The sequence below is a fragment of the Penicillium angulare genome (assembly GCF_028827245.1).
Source record: "Penicillium angulare strain IBT 27051 chromosome Unknown utg000005l_segment0_segment0, whole genome shotgun sequence".
Classification (NCBI taxonomy): domain Eukaryota; kingdom Fungi; phylum Ascomycota; class Eurotiomycetes; order Eurotiales; family Aspergillaceae; genus Penicillium; species Penicillium angulare.
The window spans coordinates 3,612,958-3,636,024 of record NW_026623164.1 but is presented as its reverse complement, the minus strand read 5'-3'; the positions used below and the strand labels follow the sequence as shown (position 1 = coordinate 3,636,024).

Below are 23,067 nucleotides of genomic sequence, written 5' to 3'. Positions count from 1 at the left end.
TGGATGAGTCACCTTAGCCTGGAACTACAACCTGTAAGAAGTATGCCCTCTTTTTCTACAATTATCCGGTGAATAAGAATGCCGATTTCTCATTCTCCGTACGGCCCGGCTAAAGACCGAGGCAAAGCGCATAAAACCGGGCCGGTTAGTCGATCAGTGGGGTTGATAAACGATAAGAACTCACACAATCAAGAAAAGAAGCAACGCGAACATTGAACGAAAAAATAAATGAAATAAAATAAGAAAGAACCAGCATGTAAAGAAAAAGGGTATATTGATCTATATTTATATCTATAAGGATCCATAATTGTTAGGAAGGAGCACGCTCATCCAACTGGCCATGTAGATACAATCGGCCTTCCGTATTGAGGAACCCCCCAATACCAAAGGCAGGAATAATCCGACACATGCGAAGCAGCGATGCCCCAATCCAATCACGGCTAATGCGAGAAATTCGATCCTTGGTCGGTAAAACCTGGGGTCTATTATAAACATCCAATCCGAAGAGATGAATGGGGGTACTAATCAGTTGGATAGAGGCGGGGATGGCAAGTTGAGCGATCAGGATCTTGAGATATTCCTGAGAAGCGATAGAGTCGGGAATAGTGTTTGAAACCATTGCTGGAAGGCTGAAGGAGCCGAAGATGGTCAGGCCATCTCGGAGGAGGAAGGCAGAGTATGTTGCTAAAGGAATGCGGGTACGGCCGATTGAACGGACGGTTTTGAGGGGTGGTGGTGGTGGTGCAGAGTTGGTATGTGATGCTGATGCTGATGCTGATGAAGGAGAGGGAGTTGTAGAGGTTGATAAATTGTTATTATTGTGGCCGAAGAGTTGGGCGAATTTGACATCTTTCCAGATACCCACGGAGGAGTTGACGATGAAGGTTGATGCAAATGTGGTCATACCGGCGATGGCAGCGTCGATCTTGGGATAGACTTTATGCAAAAGGGTCTCGGAAACGTTTGCCGTTGCGAAAGTTGCAGTATAGAGGGACCAGACCAGAAGGCTGGGACGAGATGTTAAGAAAGTAGCTGGCTGTGTAATGGAGAACCATAAATGCTTGCGAAATGCAGGGAGAAGAGGCTGATTGTAAAAGGATTTTTCGACGACAAGTCTGGAAACTCGTTAGTAAATATAGATTTATTTTTTATGTGCATAGTATTGACTCACCTGTCAAAGATCATCACGGCGGGCGTTACAAGGGTTGCTGAACCTGCAGCAACAAGGGTATCGGCTACCATAAGCTCCCCGAGCCGGCTACGGCTGCGCGGAATGCTCAATGCCATGGAGTGTTCTTGCATTTGTTGGGTCATAATGAGTCGAGTTCAATGTTTTAATGTGGCCGCGCTGTTATTTACCCCCCTTGGCCAGTTCGGGGGCTGTTCAGGTAGTCGGGGGTTGAATATGGGCGAGTAGAAATTGTAAAGCTGGAAAGGAAATGCCCCAGAAATGTAGAATCTAGGGTTCAATCTGTGACCGGGAAGCAATTCTGATTAGATAAAAACAACTCGAACGCGGGGCAGTGCATCATAATTGCAGGTTATCTGGAACACAACGTACTGTGGACCGGTCTAGGGCCGGAGGCCAACTTCTGCGGGCCGGTGAAGCGAACGGGAGATGGAGAAAAAGAGATGAAAAGACGGTCAGGGAGGGAAACCGAATCAAAGGAAGAAAGATTGTTGAAAGAAGGAAAAGAAAGATTGACGATATCTAAGATATAATATTTTCTAGATCATGTAATAACCACCTTTATCGCCCAACACACACTGTTGAGCGTCTAATAACTATGAAAATCACATTTATAGATCAAGCTTGAAACCCGACCCCTCGTCGGCGAGATACACCAATCACAGTCCAACCGGCCCGGCACCCCGGTGATGCATGTCGGCCCGTGATTGGCTGAATCGCCGCCGATGATCGCCCTTTTTTTCAGGAACAAGAGTGTTTGCCCTGTTTGTCAAGCTTATCGTTATCGGACTGACGTTCTGGAAAGAACGGTGAAAGTTCATCGCGTCCCGACATGCCCTTACCGCGTGGGATTGCCTCAAGGGGATGAGTGTCGTGATTTTCCTCCCCGCATTTCCCCGATACTCTGTACAGCTCCACGGATGATGCGTCGAGATATCCTGGCAAGGTTGGGGTTTTGGTATGTCAAGTTTTCATCTTCGTCTGTGCGGAGTGGGGTTGCTCTCCTTTTTATTGCAAAATCAGGCATTAGCAAGAGACAAGGTTTAATACTAGGTCATTCTAGCTATATTTTAGGAAACTTTCGTCCCGGTAGTTGGACACCAGATGCAGCCAATATCTATATCTCATCTTAATCATCCTATTGCAATTTAACCATAGAGTTTGATTGGTGGCTCGATGTTGTTGTGAATGTTTTGTTATCTACCGTACCCACACATTTTGCGCACAGATGTTGTCAACTCAATTTAACCAACTTGGAAGTGAATATTCTTCATATTTCAAACTTATATACTCCCTACCTTGGAACATTGACACGCACGAACTTTACCTTCGCCAACGAATATTCAAAACACTCGCTCCCTCTTCCCCAGTAAATCGATCCGCAAGCCATGTCTCCCAACCAGGAATCTTCCCATTAGCGAATGCGTCATCTGTCCACGAATCGTTACATGACATAGTGTCCGAGTCCTTGGCCAGAAACTTATGCACAGTTGCCGGCAGTTGAGAACCCCCAATATCACCAGCTCGCGTCTTCAGTTCCGAGAGAATGCTGCACAACAGATTATAATAGTCAACTGGACTTCTTCCCCCATTTCTCCATTGTCCAATCTTAAAGACGAGATTCTCTTTTTGCCCTTGACCATAGACGTTCACATATTTTTTCATCAAGATGCAGGTACGGTCGACAAGCCGCACAACCCTCCCCACACTTTCAAACGAATCATCCTTCTTCTCCCCTGTCTGTTCGACACGGATATCCCGCAACACTTTTTCGAACGTAGACTGCAATTTGAGATTACTCTGATACATATTCTTCCCTTCTCTCTTTTTAAGGAATTTCGACCAGCCAAAGTCACCCACGACCTTTCTCTGAAGTCGTCGCTGACAGCGAAAGTAATCATTCGATAGCTGTACTACATTATCAGAGTTGATGATATTGTGCTCAATCAAACCCGTCAGATACAGAACTTCCTTTTCGAGCATTTTGATATTGTGCACCAATCTACGTTCCGGTCGCCCGAATTGAAAGACTCGACGGTTTTGTGGTGCACAAAATGTCTTTCTGTTAAAAAAAAGATCGTGTCCTCGGTCGGCTGGAGAGTAGGAAAAGCACCGATTTGATTCTCCAGTCGGGCAAAATCTTTCATATGTGTAGGCGGCTGTAATCTGGAATCTTCAAACATCCGCTCCGGTATGCAGAGACAACGGTCGCGAGGTGTTTTTCTCCTGGCCCGAAGAAGCACAGTGACCAACTCCGACAGAGATTGGAGTGGCGCGACCACTGCCTTATGCTTCTCGAACCAACCTGGAATCTTTTTACAAAGGTTCTCGAGCGCAATTGACATGTTCTCACTTCTTGGAAGCTATACCTGTCAAGTCACATATTGCTTGATGTGTCATTTCTTCGATGAGTCTCCTCGCATATTCTCAGTGGCCACTAGTCACCATAGCAGATACTACCATAGCTGCAGCTTGCTCGAGATCGAAGCGAGTCATTGTAACAATGAATCTTTTCAAATCTTCATGGCTCACCGGCGTATGACAAGGTTGTATATTTCCGAGAAATAGTTCCTCTCGCCCCAGAGGAACCGGTCGGAGCCTCCTTCTAGATGGCATTTCATCGCGCTCGAAATATGCAGTCATTTGGCTTACAATCTTAGGGTGCCTGTTCCATTTATGTTGTAAGTAATCGTCGAAATTGCTAATCTTGGGGAGCCTGGCGAGATCTAGCGATTCTCTCAGCGGGATATTCGGGCTGAGGGTGGGTGCTGAGCCCCTTAACGCTGGTGTGCCAGAATCACCACCCGTACCGACGTCGTATGCTTGGAGTGTATATGGAAGATGCACGATTCCATTTGAGGGCGCGTGGATCGCGTCATTTGATTGTTAATTCGACCATTTTAAGGCCTTATTTTGCAAGGACTTTAAAAACATTTCTCTAATTTGATTTCCACTGCGGAATAGGGGAAGCTCCGAGTCGACGTCAATACTAAATAGAGAGACCGTCGGCTAATTTTTCGAGGTTAATAGGGGGAATAGCCGAGTTAAATAGCACTCGCATGAGGCTGAACCGAGTCGTTGTTTCCCACCCCGATCATGAGTTGCCAATGCGGGCACCTGGGAAGATAAGGCAGAACACAGAATAAAAATCTAGTCAGTCAAGTTTTAGAATTCCCAGATCACGCGAAGAAGCTTTTTCATGAAATCGACAATTTATGCTCACTGCCAATCTATTCTGGTCATGATTTCCACGTCATGAAGTACGTACTAAGATGCCAACTCCACTACTGGCTGGTCCACAATTTGCTATCATCAGTGTCGATCTCTGCCAAATAGGGCAATAATAGTCCGCTTAGTAAGGCACTTCAAGGTGTTGTTTATACAATCTTTCATTTTTTCAAGGGCTTGTTAATTTTTTTTCTTTTTCAAACTTTGGACATCTCAATACCATTGGAGCTTCAATATTCCAGAATTGACTTTTTACCTTCCTGACACATCTGTTGACCCCGGCCAAATTGAGTTAAGTCATGTATTCTCTCGGACTCAGCTGCATCTAAACTGTTGACAAGCACATCCTAGGCCATTTTTGCTGCAATGCACGACCGTTAAACCTACTCAGTAGCCAATTGGCTTTCCTCGCTGATCGTTTCATGCACGGGAAAATGATGTATGCTTTGGATCACAGCATGCGGAATTAAACCATAAACCGAGACCAGTTACTGCGGCAAAGGAACTTCAGGTTTAATTCTTTCATGGTCTTCAGTCGACGGAAAGGGACCCAGGTGCCCTTGCCGTAGTAGTTGGTCTCGGTATATGTCTTACTTCAGGCACTGTGAATGGGAGTCCGGTAGGGGTATAACAACAGAGAATATGTGTGTATTGTGGGAATCTCCCGGGCTGTCGGCGTTATCTCACGCCTATTGGGGAAGCTTTAGCACTATGGTACAATATACTTTAGAATCCTATATATTCAAGAAATAACTTAGCCTCGTATCTTTGTAGATAGTTATTGATATAAATATCAAGATCATATTTCTGATTGGAGATCTTATGAAGAATCACTTTTTAAATTATGACATTTGAATTACATGGGTACCGAGCCAATGAAAAAGAAAGAAGAAGTAAAAAACAGTGGAAGAAGGAAAACAATGGGAAGAATTTCAAGAATCGCTGTATTTTCTATTCATGAAATTACAATATTAATTTTACAAAAGGTTGACTGAATATCTCCAACTTTCGTTCCGTTTCACAGCCACTTCAAGTTCCCTTTCATGCATCTGTCTCTTGAAGATTAGAAACGGATACGGCAGAATCAGTTATGAATTTTTTGTTGCATTTTTTCAACAGACCCATTAGTACCATGATACAAGATAAAAGAACGAGGCAGCAGCCCTGGGGCCTTCTAAAGTTCCAAGATCATAGGCATTGTACGGGACCAGGTAAGAAACTGGAATATAATCGTGCAACATGCTTTCCCCTAAATATCATTGGTTTTCGATACGCGCCTACAAACTTTCCTCTTAATTGGAGCTGAAACAAATAATTAGCCATAGACCCAGACGAGCTACTGCAGCAAGGACTTCGAGTTCCTTTCAGTTAGCTTGCGATTCGACTGCCATATTGTGAAGAACTAGCTTTGGAAGGAACTGTACTCCATTTGCCAATAGCGAATCAATAATTGGTCGATGTGGCAATTCAGAATGGGATATCGAGAAGATTTTTCATATCTTAACCCTGCATGTGCTCAATAACCAGGGATTTCATGCTTATACTGTTGTTCGTCGTTGTTATCGTGATTGTGCTCTTATCTTATCGCCGGTAACACTTGATATGGCCAGTGGCGGTCGAGTCTCCGCTCTCACCCGCTCATTCACCCACATCCCCACGTTTCTCTTTTGCCGCAAGTCTACGAATCTTACAAGTCGAACGGAGTACTAAACCGAGGAGATCCACCCAGTGCGGCTGAGATCGATGTCATGTCCGCCGAAAGTGACACCGCAAGTTCTCTGCGCGTCTCTCAGCGTCGGCCTTTAGCCTGTCGAGGTAATTTTGATCCCCCCTTGCTTGAAAGATCACCGCATTGATAAGGCCTAGAATGTACCAAACGGAAAAGAAAATGCGACAAGCAGGTTCCATGTTCAAGATGTCGAAGGCTCAACTTGCACTGCTCAGTTGAAATTGTTCAGCTGCGAAGAAATACCGTGCAGCATGCCTCTGAAATTCAATTCCTGGCCTCAGTACTGGCGGACCTTGATACCTCGTCTAAAAAGTTCCCAAGCGTCAGTGAAAAGCTCAGAGATCGAATATCTCAGCTTCAGACAGGCAAAATACAACACGCCGATGACTTCGGCAATGTACCAACCGTGGATAATCCGGAGCCCTCTAATGCTCGCATGGAGCAAAGTCTACGACGCCACTTTGCAGAGACGCCTCTAGAAAGCACAGACCCCCCGCTCCTTACAGCAATAGAGCACCTTGCCTGGGGACGAAATGCCGCCGGATGCTTTCCTCACAGGAGGTGTGGATGCCAATATCGAAGAGATAAGCCGGAACAGTTGTCAATGAACAACGGAAGCTTCCAGTTTTATGGCTCATCTTTGGAACCTCTGGTTCAACTACCCGGTGTCCTATATGCGCAAAGACTTATCAACTTCCATATAGGCCATCTCACATGGCATCATAATTCTTTCCACGGTCCCACATTTCTCGAGCAATGCGAATTATTCTGGACGACGGGAAGATGTGATCACCCTCTTTGGGTGGCGCTCTATTTATCTGTCCTAAGTCATACAGTTAACGCAATACAAAACAGTCGAAAATTAACAGTGCTAATCAATGTTGACTTGAACGACGTACAATCTGCCCAGCAACTATTTTCCACGATGGTGCAGACCCTGTATAGTGCCCATTTCCTGAACAACCTGTCAATATACTCAGTTCAGTCCATTGTGATCTCAACAGAAGTCGCACACAACCTGGGACTCAGTCAACTAAATGCTACTCTATTTAATGCCGGTGTGCGCATCGCCGAATGCTTGGGCATTCACAAAATCAAAAATCATCCGCTGACCCCTACTAAATCACAAGACGAATGGGAGGAAAGGGTTGAGCGAGAGGTTGGACGAAGGCTGTGGTGTCAAATGCTCATTCAAGACCATTTTGCCATCCCATTCACGGATACATATAGCATTTCCCCAATGCATTTTTCGACCGGTCGACCTCTTAACGCAGACGATCACGATTTAATAGATGTACCACCCGAGACACCGACTATTAGCAGTTATGTCCGTACATTAGTGGAGCTAGCCGCCCTGATGCCCGCACTAATTGACGGCCTGGGACCAATGTATCGTCGAAAGCCCCTCCGCGAACAATACGAACATATTCTTCGTGTGGATCAAAAGATGCGCGCGATTGTCAAAAACATACCATCATTCATGTTGCGACCAGATCCTATTAAAGAAGCCGAAATCCCATGGCTGACAATTGCCCGCCGAAGTCTCGCCATCACAGCAGCTGAAAAGATCATCATGATACATAGACTGTTTTTGTTTCGATCCTTCCATGACTCGACCTATGTTCACTCCCGGCGGACCTGTGTCGCAGCCGCAATGACAATTTTACGTGAACATGAAACTATAGTTGAAGAAGATGACTTGTCTATTTGGACGCATACTGCATTCGCAATAACAGCAGCTGTGATATTATGTTTCGAAGTAAATACTGTGATGGAAACAACCGACCGGAGAAGTGTACCGATGTACAGAATGGCTGTCGTCGCCGCTCGCGACCGTCTAGCCTCCCGGACCGGAGATATACTCGCTCAGCGAGGCGTTACTTTGATTGATGCAATTTCTATTGCGGAGCAATCGAGTTCCAATGTCCCAGAACCGAATCGACTCTCTTCCATCGACTTCAATCGAGTATTCGCCAACTTCTCAACACTAAGCAAGGCCACATTGATTCCTCTAGCCGACGAGATGACACCAGGCAAAATTTCGAGTGGCACACCCGAGAATTTTGATCCGCTTGATTTAGGTGAGATGCAATCGGCGTGGAATCAAGAGGAGATTGATTTTGATCTTTGGTTTAATGGAATTTTCAATAATTTTCCGGATCACCAGCTCTAGCTGGGAGTTGGTGATAATGATGGTGGTGTTGGAATGTCAATAAAAATCAGTTGTTCATGTACAGATAGAATTGAATTAAATAAAATATCTATACAAGCAAATCGAAGGCCTGACATGCTGTCTTATGAGTCTCGCCATCCGGGCCGCTCTCGTGAACCCCACATCATAGACATCCAGGTCAAGTGGTTCATGTCAGCCGTGAGCCCCGGCTGGTCAATATTAGAAAACATTCTTGGATCCGACCCGAAGAAAGTAGATTGTCCACCCAGCCCATCGAAAAGGCACTCAGCTCCAAACCCCGCATCTACTCCCATTCCCATTCCCATGCCCATACCTATGTTTGCCCCCATTCCCATTGTCGCTGGCGCGGACATCTGATCAAACAGAGTACCTAAGCGATCACCATGTAGATCCGCGTTGGGATCTGGGGTCTTATTGGCTATATCTGATAGCTTTTGCTTGATACTGGTAACAAGCTTTGGGGGAACAGTCGAAGCTCTACACTGCTTCAGAATTCCCTCGATGCCTTCCCATTTGCGAAGAATGACATTGGCAAACATAGCAAAGAGAGGAGCATGGACTTCATCAACAGGGTTGAACCGGGTCTCAAAGTTATCATTCATCACTTGCCAAGCTCGAGCGGCATGGCCACTAGTAGGGCGCTTTTTCAAGTCATGCATAATATGAATAAACGCAGGGAAAGGGAAGTAATACTGCATGAGCCAGATAAATCCTTTGCTCAGAGGCGAAGTATAGATCTTTGTATCAGCCTGGAGCATACAAATTGCATGCTCGACAAAAGAATCACTTTCTGTTTCTGTGGGAGCCGTAGTAGAATCCAGAAATCGCGCATAGCATTCCAAAAGGTAGTATTTCGAAACCTGTGCTCGCAGTGCCCATATTGTCATAAAGTGAAGCGGATTTTCTTCATCGCAGAATTTAATATACTCCTCTCTGATTTTCTTGTCAAGCGTGGCCACATCTCCGCCACTATGAAGCATGTTTGCGATGTGCTTTAGCGCAGGGTTCAAGAATTCAAGATGGAACGAAGAATGGCGGACATAGTCAGCAATTTCGCTCCGCACGACAACGAAAATCGCCTCGCTGACTTTACTCCTTGCAACGGGGGGCTCTTTCATCTCTGGCCATAAATCCGAGTCATTGACATTCATAGGAGGTTTGCAGTCCCAGGTAGGATTCAGGGATGAGGTTTTCATCTCCGAAAGTTCACCAACCCGGCTATCGAAGAGCATAAGCGACCACCATACTCTTCGGCGCATTTCAGCCTCGAAAACGGTGCACCTGGACAAGAAAGACTCGCTATGTATTCCCATACGTTCTGCCATTCGTATGGCAAGGGCAATCATTGATGAGAGAGTGCGAGGATTGGTGTTCGACTGGAGCGAATACTAAAGAGAGATCAGTAAATATTGAAAAGAATCGGCGACGCGAAGAACTCACGAGAAAAAGGAATAACGCGGTCAAGCATTCCCGATCATCTGATCGTAGGAACTGACAATTTAACAAAGCTTGTTGACAGCCAAATTGATATTTTGTCAAAAGATCATCTCGCGACAAGCCAAATATAGCTTGGCAGGTTTCCGTGGCGAGACTCTGGATGGCCATACAGTATATGCTGAACATCAGAGCTTCGAGGCGTGGCTCAATATTTGCCGTGTTGCTTGAGGCCTCGATTATTTTCCCTTGTAAAGAAGGCGTATGGGTAACTTTGAAGAGAGGATTGACATTTTCAAGGTATATCTGCCAGAGCCTGAAAAGATGAATTGGGTTAGGATGTAGCGCTGCAAGATCAACAAGCCCTTTGCGTGAGCCAAGTATTATATGATCATCGTCTGCAAATCGTTGATCCCATGTCATCTTGCCTAAAGCCTCACGCATACGACATGCGTCTTTGGCGGACTGGCTCGGCTTATTAGAGTATCGAAACTAAATTAATATTAGCCCAGTGAATATTCGATTACGATCCATGATAACTTACATCTTGGCTCATAGCCTTCCACAGGTTCCTATAAAATGATATCAATTAATTGATCTAGTTCGACAGAGAGGAAAGCAACACGCGGGAAAGTATTAACAAAGAAAAAAAAGGTCAAATCTTACTTGGGCTCGTATGCATTCTCCGACCTCGTTGATGTTGCAGGAGAAGATCCGGTTAAATCATCATGGCCTTCGTATTCCGACATTTCCTCACCCATATCATCATTGGGATTGTTGTTGCCATGCAGAGGGTCGAATTTGACTTTATTCTCCCGGAGTAGGTCTTCATACCTCCTGATACGGGTCAATAGCTCGCGCTCCGCGAATCGACGTTTCCTTGGACGGGGATTTCCAGCTGGTATACATGGTATGCGTTGCCTTAGACAATTTGCACAAGGAAACTTTCGATCGCATTTGACTTTGCGTTGTTGACAAGCCACGCATGCGAGAACTCGTCGGGGCTTGGGCAATCTTGTCGGGGTTTGACCCGCCCGAGGGTCAGGCAAGTTCGAGTTCTTCCGATCTGTAGCCATGCTACGGTAATATTAGCAGGCTAAAATGAAAGCTGCTTAAGCTGCCAGGTCATAAAATCACATCAACGGGTAAATTTGAAGGCCGAAAGAAGTTTTTTCCTTGACTGGCCTTTTAATCGTTGGGCGGCGAAGGAACTCGGAGTCTTCGGGGTTTAAAGTGCGGGTCGGAGAGTTCTATTCTCCGATCTCGGGGTTTAGTACCACCCGAATCGTATCACGGTGAATCTATTATACACTGCCCTGGTGATTGAGATGATATTAATATAATGAGAATACATATAATTTCATAAGATATTTCTAAAATATTCTGCAACTGGAAGTTTTTTTTCCTAACTCGTGGGCCTCTGACTGCGTGGTTGCCAAACCAAAACCAGTCTATAGAGGATAGAACCTCCAAGAAGTCTTGAAATCTGGCGACAGATCCTGGTCTCGCATCAAGGCTCGTACTAACTCAATTGGCATGCAGTTTCCTTTCAAAAATCGGTCATGAAACTCCTTTTCGGCGATTCGCCCCGATTCAACCATCTCTTTACGCAGAGCGTAAATCTGCAGGGCTCCTAGCATGTAGCCAGCTTGATACAAGGGCGAATAATCACCATTCAATGATCGTCTGACTTCACCTTCTGCAGTTGCACGCTCATGCCCTACCTGATTAACAAGAAGATCAATACATTCCTGGGGAGACATCTTCCCGAGATGAAAATTGATGGAGAAGATGATTCGAGCGCAACGATGGAGTCGCCAGAAAAGGATTCCGATGCGATTCTGGGGAGTCTTTTTGAACCTATCGTCATTCCACAGAAGAAATTCCCAGTACAAAGCCCATCCTTCAATCGAAAAAGGTGTCTCGAATAGCTGTCGATACGGTTTATACCTCGCGTTCATGAATAACTGCAAATGATGACCGGGGATCATCTCATGGAAAACCGTGGCGCGTGAGAAATGGATGTTGTTACCACGCATGCTCATCAACTTTGCTTCGTGATCCATGGACTCGACTGGGTACGACACGATAATGCATGGGCCTCCAAGAAAGAAGGGATTCACTTTCTGTCGCTCTGGCGCCATCATGAACATTTGCAATGTCTCTTTGGCGAGAGGGGGTACAGTCACAAGATCGTGTTTCTCCACAAATGAGATAGCCTCCTGCATAAGGTCGTTGACGAGCTGTGTTTGCTGTCCCGGCTCGACATAGTCGTTCTTCACATGTTCCAGTGCGTCTTGCCAGGCCTCATAGCCTAGGCTGTTGGATGCCTTCTTCATCTCAGCCATGCACCAGTCGAATTCTTTTTCGCCTATGGAGATTATCTCTTCTGGGGTGTATGGTATCATTTCAGCCTGCAACTCGGCCAGCAGGCCATCTCTTCCGATAGGCTGGCCCACGACTGCATCTTCGTTTCCTGGCTCGATACCGACTATTTCCTCGAGAATGGCCTTTGCGACAGTATCCAATCGTTCCTTCACGGCTTGGTAAGGGGCTGACACCCACCAGTTGAACATTGGATCGTACCCCTGATAAAAGTCAAACCACTCTTGCAGATGGTCTTTCAAGGCGCTGACGATGTTTGCAGCGCGAAAAGCTGAGGATTTGTTCAAGTCGAACTGGGTGCATTTGTTATTGATTTTGCTGACGAGCTCATCAATTTGCACTTGCGTCTTGAATAACCGCTGTGCGGTATCCTTGGGGTTCATTGGAGAGACGATCGCCCGCGCTTCACAGAGACCCACGATCGAGTCGGCGAACGAGATAAGTGGCCTTGTCTTTTGATCTCGAGTCCAGCCAAGTTCCAACTCTCGCAATTCTCTCTCCAAATAATTCTTGATGAGAAGGTAGTCCACTTTCTCTTGTTGTTCATAGATATCGAATGGTTGGCCACGGAGTGCGTTCAGCTCACAAGTAAGGAATTGACGCAGACGTTGTATTCTTTTTGAGGAAATCTCTATAGGGTAAAATTGTTTGATCTCTTTCAGATCTTCCGTTATGCGCTCGATTGTGTCGCGCATATTATCGCCATGGGCGCGACGAATCGCGACACCTCGTGGTGTGGTGATCGTGACCATGATGTGCGATTTGCCGACTTTTCGCCAGTTTATGAAGGGTACGAAGTGGCGCGTGTTGAGATAACGTTCAGTCGTGAGTAGAGTGTGGTTTTGCTAAGTGAGGAAGGCCCAAGCTCTCACTGTCTAGGCTAACTAGGGCAAGTTGTAGCGGGGTACGTCGCATTTCAATCCCGAATACCACAGTGAAGAAACAACCGATAAGCTAAAAGTCGCTGGTCGATCCGAGTGGTTGAGTTTTGACCATATCATATTCACGATAGGTTAATCTGTCTTCAAGGTCAGTGAACTGCGGGGACAGTGCTGTTTTGCTCCGCGTTTTTACCTAAACGGGCGATCTTGTTATCAGTCAAGTTGAACTAACGTGAACTAGCGTGAGCTAAGTTGAGAGCTAAGCTACATTGACTACTTTGACTGCATACGACTTGCCCGCCAAGAGAATCAAGCCGCGCTGTGCGGGGAAAGAGTGAATCAAGGGGTTGCATTGGTAGGACGAAGCTTATCTCTGAAGTACAAAAGATCGATCGTGTCTCCACTTCAACCTCAACCTCAGTGCAGATGAACTGACTTGGAAGTTTACCAATTTGTAGATCTCTCGGAATGACTTCGAAGTCTCTGGCCGATGATGGCCCACAGATATCAGTTGAATCGGAGATTGTGGCCGAAAGTGTCAAGGCAGATCTGAAGGGACTTCAGAAGTCTCATCAATGGGACCCGAATTTATCGCAGGAGAAGTTGGATGCGATCAACGAGGCCGCGAATACCGAAGACCAAGAAAAAGCAGTTGAATTCGAAAAGTCGGCAGTACAGGACTCGCAGTATGAATCCGTTCGCGCTGCCGTGCGCAACACAGATGGCGGAGAAATCGCGAATACAGTACGAGCATGGATTCTCGGAATGATATTCACGACAATCGGCAGTGGATTGAATATGTTCTTGAGTATGAGGTACGTGTCTTACTTTCTGTCTGACCTCTATGTCACGTCTGCTCTCAAATAATAACACATTGATTACAGGAGTCCCGCCATCTCTTTTCCTGCTATTGTGGTGCAATTGGTCGTCTACCCAATAGGCTGTTTATGGGCAAGAGTCATTCCTAAGAAAGTGTTTAATACGTTTGGAGTTCAATGGACCTTCAATCCTGGACCATTCACAATCAAAGAACATGCAGTCATCACGGTAGGCTTGCAAGAATAGAACAGCAGTGGTTTATCGATGACGCTAATTTTTTCCTAGATCATGGCAAAGTGAATATCGATCCTCTCAGAGATTGCGGATTCCTATTAACAATTAACAGTGTGTCAATTACCTATGCGTATTGTACCGATGCCCTCTTGGCTCTGAAGGCAAAACGTCAGTCTTGTCTAATCCAATCACGTGCAACCATGTTTCTGCTAACGCAAGACAGCGTTATATAACCTCGACATCAGCTGGGGTTTTCAACTCCTCTTCGCCATAAGCAGTCAAATTATTGGGATTTCCCTTGCAGGAATATTCCGTCGTTTTCTTGTCTGGTGAGTATCAAACTTGAGATGGATTAATTCATCTATACTAACAGCATGCAGGCCTGCTGCAATGATATGGCCAACTCAATTCGCCAATACCACGCTATTTTACGCATTACACGACAAGAGCCGCTCAGACCCAGCGGAAACCAATGGGTGGAGCATTTCGCGATACCGCTACTTTTTATACGTTACGCTTGGGGCATTTTGCTGGTACTGGTAGGTCTTCCATCATGATACACTCCAATGTCGTGGGACTGAAGCTAATTTCTTTGTAGGTTTCCTGCTGTCATTTGGCAAGGCTTATCAATCTTCGCCTTTGTGACTTGTTGGTTATCCTCATCAAATTCGCAGATATATTACTAAGCTCTTCAATAATAGGGATCAAGCCCAACAATGTGGTGCTAAACCAACTCTTCGGCGGCTTCACTGGCCTTTCTCTCATTCCTTTGACATTCGACTGGACGTAAGTCTATATCGCAAACTTCGTTCTATCAACACCTGATACGAACATGGAAAAGCAAGACCGGGCTGACTCCTAATAGATACGTTTCGGCATACCTCCTCGATCCGCTTCTGTCACCCGCCCATGCAATCGTGAACACGTTCATTGGACTGGTCGTATTCGTCATAATTACAACCATAGGAATTTCTTATTCGGGAGCTCTGTATGTTAATTGTCACTTTCCGAGATTGATCAATTCTAACAAAAGTCTAGTTATTCCGCATATCTCCCAATCAACACATCGACTACCTACGATAACAAGCAGCAGCAGTACAACGTCAGCAGAATTCTTGGTCCGAATTTCTCTTTCGACGAAGCGAAATACAAGGCGTACTCACCAATGTTCCTCCCGCCTACATTTGCATTGAACTACGGTCTTTCATTTGCAGCCTTGACAGCGGTTATAGTTCATGTCATTCTCTTCCACCGGAAAGAGATTTGGCACCGAGCCAAGGCGGCCCGTGATCAAGAGCCAGATGTTCATTTGATGTTGATGAAGAATTATAAAGAAGCACCCGAGTGGTGGTATGCCGCTCTTTTCCTCCTTGCCATTGCCCTAGGGCTAGGAGGTGTGCTTGGCTATGATACCCAATTGCCATGTAAGTGCCTCATAATGACCTCTCGTTGACAATTCTAAGATATAATAGGGTGGGGATTCTTCGTTTCCATAATAATTGCCGTTATCTTTATTGTAAGTGATCTCCCAAATGTTGGAGACTTTTATTGACCAAGAAACAGGTTCCGACGTGCATGATCCTGGGTGTCACCAACATTCTACTTTGTAAGTCTTACAGAAGCCTGAGAGGTTTCCAAAGGAATCTAACAGCTTTAGCTCTCAATGTGCTCTCTCCATTTTTGGCCGGATTTATGATCCCAGGTAAACCGATCGGAGTCATGGTTTTCAAGGTGTTCAGTACCATTACATTGGGGCAAGCGTAAGTTATAAGAGTCTTGGCCACTATGCATTATGCGAAGCTAACAGATTTCAAAGTCAAGTTTATTGCCAAGATCTTAAAGTAAGATTCCACCAAAAATGACCAAAGGTGGATATTCACTGAACATTATCGACAGCTTGCGCATTATATGAAAATCCCACCCCGTGTCACCTTCATGTGTCAGGTCGTTGCTTCAATCTGGGCATGTTTTGTTCAGATTGCAGTCATGAATTGGACTCTCGGAAACATTGATAATGTTTGTGCTTCGTAAGTCTACTCCCATGTTCTCTATATGCAAATATCAGCTACTCATATCAACTAGAGACCAAGCAGCACATTTCTCATGTCCGAATGGGCGAACGTTTTTCTCGTCAAGTATCGTTTGGGGTGAGTTTCGTTCCATGGTTCCCTCGACCCATAACCATTCTAACAACTTGTTTATTTTAATCCAGGGGTTATTGGACCTCAACGAATCTTCGGACCGAATTCGATCTATACGCCAATTCAATACTTCTGGCTTCTTGGAGCTCTACTTCCAGTCGCTTTCTACATCCTGATGCGAATTTTCCCTAGATCTAAGGCCCGACTCCTCAACGCTCCTGTGTAAGTACCAGATGACAAATTCGTCTTATGCACTCACTAATAATTGCACCGGTAATAGAATGCTAGGTGCCATGAGTTGGCTGCCACCGTAAGTTGAACATTTTCTAATTCAAAGGTTCAAATTATACTAACATTTCCAAAGAGCTACGCCGATCAGCTACACATCCTGGGTAATGTTTGGTCTCATTTTCAACTACTGGATTCGACGCAGATGGGCTGGTTGGTGGCGTCAGTACAACTACATTACCGCAGCTGGTCTCGATACAGGACTTATTCTCTCGACGATTGTTATTTTCTTTGCCATTACCCTTCCTGGTGTCCCAGTGCCAAACTGGTGGGGAAATACTGCACCTTTTAAAACAATGGTAGGCTGCCTTTGAAGTATTGAATATCTTGATTGCTAAACAGAATTGATAGGACTACATGTATACGGCAGTACGAAAGACAGTCTCAGGAGACGAGACCTTTGGACCAGCTACTTGGTAAATCGGGGTGGAGAACTACATAGCGAGATTGCCTTCGGTCATCGAAGTTGATCTTTGCTGGAATTTTTTCTTATCAATAGCATAGCATAGGACGTTCAATGACTATTGATTACTATTTGAAACAGCTCAAGCCAGTCACCGTTCCTTTCATGTAGATCAACATCAACTACCCAGGTTAAAATATGGGTTTTATGTAGAAAGCTGTCATATGTATAGATCTAAACTTGGATGGCCTTCATAAAGGCTGGGCTTTCATGTCCCTGGACAACCTTGGAGATGGGAGTGAGAAAAGCGTCCGAAACCCCGAGGCTGTCTTGAAGTTGTCGGACATAGGCTTGAGCGACCTTAAGCCATACGGCCTTCTCCCTGTCACTCGCCTCGAGGCCCTGCCAAACCCACAACCGGCTCCCAGTATCATAAAGGAAGACATCGTGACCATCCAAATCAGAAGTCTGGAAGCGAGTACCATCCTTCACAAGATCGAATGAAAGTGTTCCGGACCCATCACTGAGTCGGAAAAGCTTACGAGGGCGAGTCTCACGACTTTCTCCACGAGCGACCTTAGAGAAGTAACCGGGTCGCTGAGATTGCAGAGAGCTTTGGTCAACTTCCTTGCCACCCAGCAAATCCACAATAATCTTAGATCTAGATTCAAGTTGTGACAGAACTTCGACATCGACGTGCTTTGCCAGGGTCAAATCATTGACAACCTGAGCGGCCTTAGCCTTCTCCATCGGGCTACATTTCTTGCCCTGCCAAACCCAGATCTTCTCGCCCTTATCCAGGACAAATACGTCATTCTCATCCAGGCTCTGATATGTTGGTTCCACCTCATGAACAATAATGGGGCTAACGTGTCCAGATCCAGGATACTTGAAGATACGAAGCAACGTAGTAACCTCCTTAGGCTCCTCAGGTTCAACATGAGTAAATCCAGACTGCACACCGCCAGAGCGAATAGTATAATGGCGGAAAAGCGATAAGAACTCTTCCGATGGCTGCTCTTGAATCTCGCGATGTTGTGATGCGGCACCATGCAAAAATTCATCCAACTCCACGGTCTTGTAGGCAGCAGTACCAGCTTCATCTTGAGTAGTCTTGCTTCCGAGCCAGAAGAAAATATCATGGCCTAGTTTGTCGTCGCCGACTTTGTAAGAGTTCAAAACGATAAAGCTGTCGCCATCGTAGAATTGGCCGGTCTTCTCTTTTGGCCAGGGGACAACTTCGAAGTTCTCAATTCGCCAAATGAGGAGGCCAGCTTCTTGTCCCACTTTCCCATTGTTCCATGCGGGCTCTGTAGCAGCGGAATTGTATTTGACGCGGTGGTCAAGGTCGGATCCGATCAATTCTACATTGCTATCCTTGATATCATATTCCTTAGGATGCACCAGTCCTTCGTGGGGAGGCATCTTGTGTTGATTTCTGAATATGCTTCTTTGTTGTGTAAATAGTATTGATGAAGTGTTTGCGTGCGTGTGTGAGATGGACCAAAATAGAAACACCAGATCGGCTGATGTCATAGTTGGTCACATGACCCTTGCGTATGTTTGGCGGGGTGTGTTATCAAAATACTGTAAAGTACAAATTTATCGGTGAATTCTCTGATATTGTGCAGACGTATCGGTAACATAGTTACATCAATCAATCTATCAGTCCAGTGAGCCTTTTGACACTCTCGGCCACAATACCTTTATAAGCAGATATGTTAATGCAAAAGAATATTATTAGGAATATTTGCCGAGGGACTGACGACAATGAGGTGGCAATTCTGGCAGGTGTGCCTGCCTTCAGGGCTCTGATTCGCGCACGGAAAACTGAGGTTGGACATGGCGATTCCTTTCGTTCGAGGGGGTTCTATTGAGATATCCGAATGCAGTTTCTAGGGGTCTTAAAGCAGTGAAAAAAGGTAAAATGTAAGAAGATGAAAAGAGATAAGATGCAATAGAAAGAGAAAGAGAGAGACTTTAATTATATATGTGAAGATCATATATGAGAATGGGACATCTATGAAGCCTGGAGGGGGTCCTCTAGGCTTTAGGACTGAAAATAGGAAAAACGGTAGGAAGTGAGAGACGAAAGAGAGCCTAATTATGTATGAGAATTGGTTACCTCCATCAATGTTAAGCAAACAAGAGGGGCACTCCTGATGGAATAGGTTATCTCCATTTGAATCAGGCCTCGCCATATGTAGTAAGCTTTGTTTCTTCATTATAGTCTCTCTCTCTCTCTCTCTCTCTTCACTCAACGGAGTTTAATTTCACTCCACTACATCTCTACAACTCTGCGGCTCCTTCAACAACTCTGTGTATTCAACCGTCAATTTACATATGCATCCAAATGTATCCAAGTGTTGGCTGGGTAAAAATGCCTGCTTTCTCTCGAGTCTAAAGATCCCGCAGGGGCATAGTGAGGAGGATAGTATTTTGGTAGTTTAGCCATCTTGATGCCTTGTTTTGTTTAATATCTATAGTGGCCTTTTTTAGACTGACGGAAACAAGCAGAATGCCTATACTATCATCACAACAGCCTAACTAACATTCGACAGAGTTCCATGTGCCTGGGATTATGGCCTTGAGAGGCTCACAAGCTCGTAACAACGCCGGTATCGCAACGATAATATCGCCGATTGTATCTTATGCTACGATACTGTATTGTGAACATATTTCTTTGAATGCAAGGCTCAATAAAAAATACCTTACTTTTCATCGTTTCCTATCTCCGATGTCTTTTTTATTGTAAGGAGACCCTAGACTCCGGGGGCCAAATTGAGCCGCCCAGTCTCTTGGCAACTGCCATTTTTGACGATTCAGTTTCCCACATCCTTCCCCCGTTGTCCTCTTTATCATAATAGGTGGTGTGTTGCGAAATTCACCGTGGAGTGACGTTTACATATTTACCTTCTCGATGGAAATAGTAGACTACAGCTTTGGCGACAGAGATTCGTTCCTCCGGTCCTCGACCCTGGGGGGAAGTGCTGAATTTGTAAGTTGCCCTCCTCTGGAGTCGTACAGAAACGCTGACTTGACTAGGATTCTTCTGCTGCTAATCTTCGTCTCATACATCCCTCAATATGTCCGCATCAAAACTTATCGTCCCAAGCTTGATGGCATATCGCCTATGTACATTTTATCGCGCGCCATCTACTCAGGCGCTTGTCTCGCTAATATCTTAGTTCTTCTCGCTACATTCAAAAGGCAGCAAGGATGCCGTGAGCAGAGTTCAACCAGCAAATGCATGATTGTAATGATGGATATCTGGCAATTCACAGCAGACTGGATTGGCTCGCACGTCATGTACTCACTCCGAGCACTATAACGCCTGCTAACCAGATTTTGTAGACTCATTATCTACCTTTACCACTCGCCACACTATTCTCTCGGTTCATCAGAACAGCCACAGCGGGAACAGGGCCGCAATGCGAAGGGTCAACACGATCAACGCCAAGATCAGATACGGGTTCAAGAACAACTACCAGACAGATGGCCGACAACTTCGCCTCCTTTCAAAGTGGCAATGATCGTTTTTCTTTCTCTCGAGGCTGTTATGCTTATTCCATTACTGTCCTTTGCTATAAATCCACGAATTCAGTCGCCGGGGTACTATATACAGGTTCAGCTCTGGTCTTTCGGGACCGTCGGACTCTCGTCAATTTTGAGTCTCGTCTACAGCCTCCCCCAGCTCTATTGTACCTGGAGACTGAGACGTATAGGAGCCCTCGGTCTTCTCACGATAGCAATCCAAAACCCGGTTTACTTTTTGGTAGCCGTATCGCTTGCAATCCAGTATGTAAAATTAGACGAGGAATCGTTGCAGAGCCGTTGGTTTGCCGCGTGGAATCCGTGGATCGATCTTATCATTCAAGGATTTCAGGAAGGAATCGTTTTGGCCTTATGCACTTATGTATATAAAAGCTCGGCCGTTGATGAAGCTGACCCTGTGTTGGATGATAATACGCCTCTCTTACCCGATAGCCAAGATCACGATGATGTTGAATAAACCGGTCAGACATTGCTGCATAATTTGTATGTCTTTTGACGGGCCTTGTGATAGAATGCAACCACTCGCAGATGAATGAAACACGCTACGAGAAACCAGGTCCGAAACACAAATCCCCGAGGCCCACAGCTTAGCCTACATCTGTTACTAAATATTGGGCGTGTTCATTCCTCGCCCAAATTGAATGGGTATCTTGCCCAGGCGTATTGCTATGTATTTCAGAAGCATCTGTTGAAAACATCTTTTACTTTTGGGATTGTTCAAACCGAAGAAATTTAGACTAATGTTTTAGATACAATTACCTAGAATCATCCAAACATAGATGGTAACTCGGGTCAATAATTAGGATTCCATTTTTCAGGCCCAAATCCCGAGTGATTCGCATCCACATTCTTGTGATGAACGGGATAAGGTTCGTCAAGACCCACCCCTATAACATCTCCACGGAAAATTGAGATCCTCAATATTTGGGCTTTCTGAAACGCCTAGATTTATATACCTCGGCGCGTGTCGGAAAATTCCTTCTTACGAATAAAATAAAACGTCCTTTCTCTTGAAGACTTCCAACCCCCCAAACCGACAAAAATGGCGGCCAAAATCTCTACCGCGCCTGGTGACATATATCCAGTGCACGTAATGGATGATGGCCCAGCAAACCATTGTTATGTCAACTGGATGATGCACTTCAATGATATTATTGAAGCAACCAAGCTCAATGAGGCGTTAGTCAAGCTCTTGGAGAAAGGAGACTGGAAAAAGCTTGGTGGGAGGCTACGACGCAATGTAAGCAACGTCTCTTCAATCTCAGGGGGCGGGAGCAAGATAAAAGGCTAACACTCTAAAGAAATCTGGAAAACTCGAGATACACGCGCTAGATTCATCAGATCCTGAACAAAAAAGTGTATTCTTCACACATAATACTTTTGACATGACAATCGACAAGCATCCGGTTGCAAGTCGCTTACCCAAAGAAACTCACTCCCCGTCCGTCCAGCCACTTCATGATGCTGAATTCCGGCCACTTATTGCACGCGAAAACTTGCCGACTTTCCATGAGATGGTTGAAAAGGATCTCCCATCAGTTTCATTACATGTTACTTCTTTCAATGACGGGACGTTTGTCGGGTTGGCGTGGCCCCATGTGTTGATGGATGCAATAGGTGCAAAGGATCTACTGGCAGCTTGGTCGTTGGTATTATCGGGACAAGAGGAAAGTGTTCTGCCTGTGCTTGGTGCAAAAGAAGATTTTCTCCGAAAAACAGACGCGTTGTATGATGATAATGAGACGCCGGAAGAGTTTGGGCTCGAGAAACATCGCCTTGCAGGGATGGGTCTTGTTGTGTTTGTAGTGCGATTCTTATGGAGTAAACTGTGGAGCTCCCGCCGTCAACGCAAAGTTGTCTTTATTCCTCGAGATGCTTTTGCGAAAATGAAAGTCAAGGCCCAAGAAGATGTTACGACAACTTCCCAAGAAGTGGAAGATCAAGCGTTCATTAGCAGCAGTGATATTCTCACTGCATGGTTCACTCGGGCAGTCGCATTGTCAGAACGAAAATCTCGCCAATTCACAGTTTTGAATCTTCTGAACGCTCGATTCCGGCTTCCAATACTAGTGAAGTCTAGTGGAGTTTTTCTCGGAAACATGGTGCTTGGAACATATTCATTTTTATCTTCCCAGCTTGGTAGCAAGGGTGTTGGATCCATTGCACTTGAACATCGCAAGCATTGTACGGAACAGGGTACTGCAAAACAGACCGTCTGTTTCTTGGAGAGTATTCTTCGTGATGTCGATTCTGGTGGCACTCCACGGCTGATATTTGGAGAACCATGGGCTAGGGTCGTTGCTTTTAATAATTTGCTCAAGGCAGATGTGATCAGAACTGTGGACTTCAGTGCTGCAGTTATACGCCCGGGGGATGTATCTGAGAAAAGGAAAAATTCATCAGGAACAATGCTTTCGTATTTCAACGGAGATATTGATCAGTCCTTCAAGGATCTCGACATTTTCGTCGTCCTTGGGCAAGATCATGAGGAGAATTATTGGGTTCTGGGATGTGTTTTCCCACGAGTTTGGCAGAAGATCGAGCAAGAGCTACGATCTATAGAGACAAACTTGAATCTCCAGTAAGG

The 23,067-nt window shown here is 45.4% G+C and overlaps 8 protein-coding genes across 8 annotated transcripts; 3 read left to right on the top strand and 5 right to left on the bottom strand.

The window, feature by feature from the left end:
• Window positions 1-310: 310 nt before the first annotated feature.
• On the bottom strand, window positions 311-1,314 carry N7478_008722 (uncharacterized protein; the record flags this gene model as incomplete). The annotated part of the gene is made up of 2 exons (XM_056924936.1): window positions 311-1,115; window positions 1,172-1,314. The coding sequence occupies 2 exons, from the start codon at window positions 1,312-1,314 to the stop codon at window positions 311-313; spliced, it is 948 nt and encodes a 315-aa protein (XP_056777662.1).
• A 1,198-nt stretch (window positions 1,315-2,512) lies between these two features.
• On the bottom strand, window positions 2,513-3,172 carry N7478_008721 (uncharacterized protein; the record flags this gene model as incomplete). Its single annotated transcript, XM_056924935.1, has 1 exon — window positions 2,513-3,172. One exon carries the CDS (start codon window positions 3,170-3,172, stop codon window positions 2,513-2,515), a length of 660 nt encoding a protein of 219 aa, XP_056777661.1.
• A 3,899-nt stretch (window positions 3,173-7,071) lies between these two features.
• N7478_008720 (fungal specific transcription factor domain-containing protein) lies at window positions 7,072-8,319 on the top strand (the record flags this gene model as incomplete). The annotated part of the gene is made up of 1 exon (XM_056924934.1): window positions 7,072-8,319. One exon carries the CDS (start codon window positions 7,072-7,074, stop codon window positions 8,317-8,319), a length of 1,248 nt encoding a protein of 415 aa, XP_056777660.1.
• A 122-nt stretch (window positions 8,320-8,441) lies between these two features.
• Window positions 8,442-10,850, bottom strand: N7478_008719 (uncharacterized protein; the record flags this gene model as incomplete). The annotated part of the gene is made up of 3 exons (XM_056924933.1): window positions 8,442-9,728; window positions 9,781-10,090; window positions 10,441-10,850. 3 exons carry the CDS (start codon window positions 10,848-10,850, stop codon window positions 8,442-8,444), a joined length of 2,007 nt encoding a protein of 668 aa, XP_056777659.1.
• Window positions 10,851-11,225: 375 nt separating this feature from the next.
• On the bottom strand, window positions 11,226-12,911 carry N7478_008718 (uncharacterized protein; the record flags this gene model as incomplete). Its single annotated transcript, XM_056924932.1, has 1 exon — window positions 11,226-12,911. The coding sequence occupies one exon, from the start codon at window positions 12,909-12,911 to the stop codon at window positions 11,226-11,228; it is 1,686 nt and encodes a 561-aa protein (XP_056777658.1).
• A 597-nt stretch (window positions 12,912-13,508) lies between these two features.
• N7478_008717 (uncharacterized protein) lies at window positions 13,509-16,942 on the top strand (the record flags this gene model as incomplete). The annotated part of the gene is made up of 20 exons (XM_056924931.1): window positions 13,509-13,855; window positions 13,925-14,087; window positions 14,145-14,155; window positions 14,206-14,261; window positions 14,317-14,422; window positions 14,474-14,632; window positions 14,692-14,741; window positions 14,795-14,879; window positions 14,959-15,081; window positions 15,132-15,517; window positions 15,566-15,609; window positions 15,657-15,699; window positions 15,751-15,853; window positions 15,910-15,934; window positions 15,990-16,120; window positions 16,176-16,240; window positions 16,306-16,456; window positions 16,515-16,544; window positions 16,599-16,821; window positions 16,874-16,942. 20 exons carry the CDS (start codon window positions 13,509-13,511, stop codon window positions 16,940-16,942), a joined length of 2,370 nt encoding a protein of 789 aa, XP_056777657.1.
• A 217-nt stretch (window positions 16,943-17,159) lies between these two features.
• Window positions 17,160-18,350, bottom strand: N7478_008716 (gelsolin family protein; the record flags this gene model as incomplete). Its single annotated transcript, XM_056924930.1, has 1 exon — window positions 17,160-18,350. The coding sequence occupies one exon, from the start codon at window positions 18,348-18,350 to the stop codon at window positions 17,160-17,162; it is 1,191 nt and encodes a 396-aa protein (XP_056777656.1).
• Window positions 18,351-21,522: 3,172 nt separating this feature from the next.
• Window positions 21,523-23,065, top strand: N7478_008715 (uncharacterized protein; the record flags this gene model as incomplete). Its single annotated transcript, XM_056924929.1, has 2 exons — window positions 21,523-21,720; window positions 21,782-23,065. 2 exons carry the CDS (start codon window positions 21,523-21,525, stop codon window positions 23,063-23,065), a joined length of 1,482 nt encoding a protein of 493 aa, XP_056777655.1.
• Window positions 23,066-23,067: the final 2 nt, after the last annotated feature.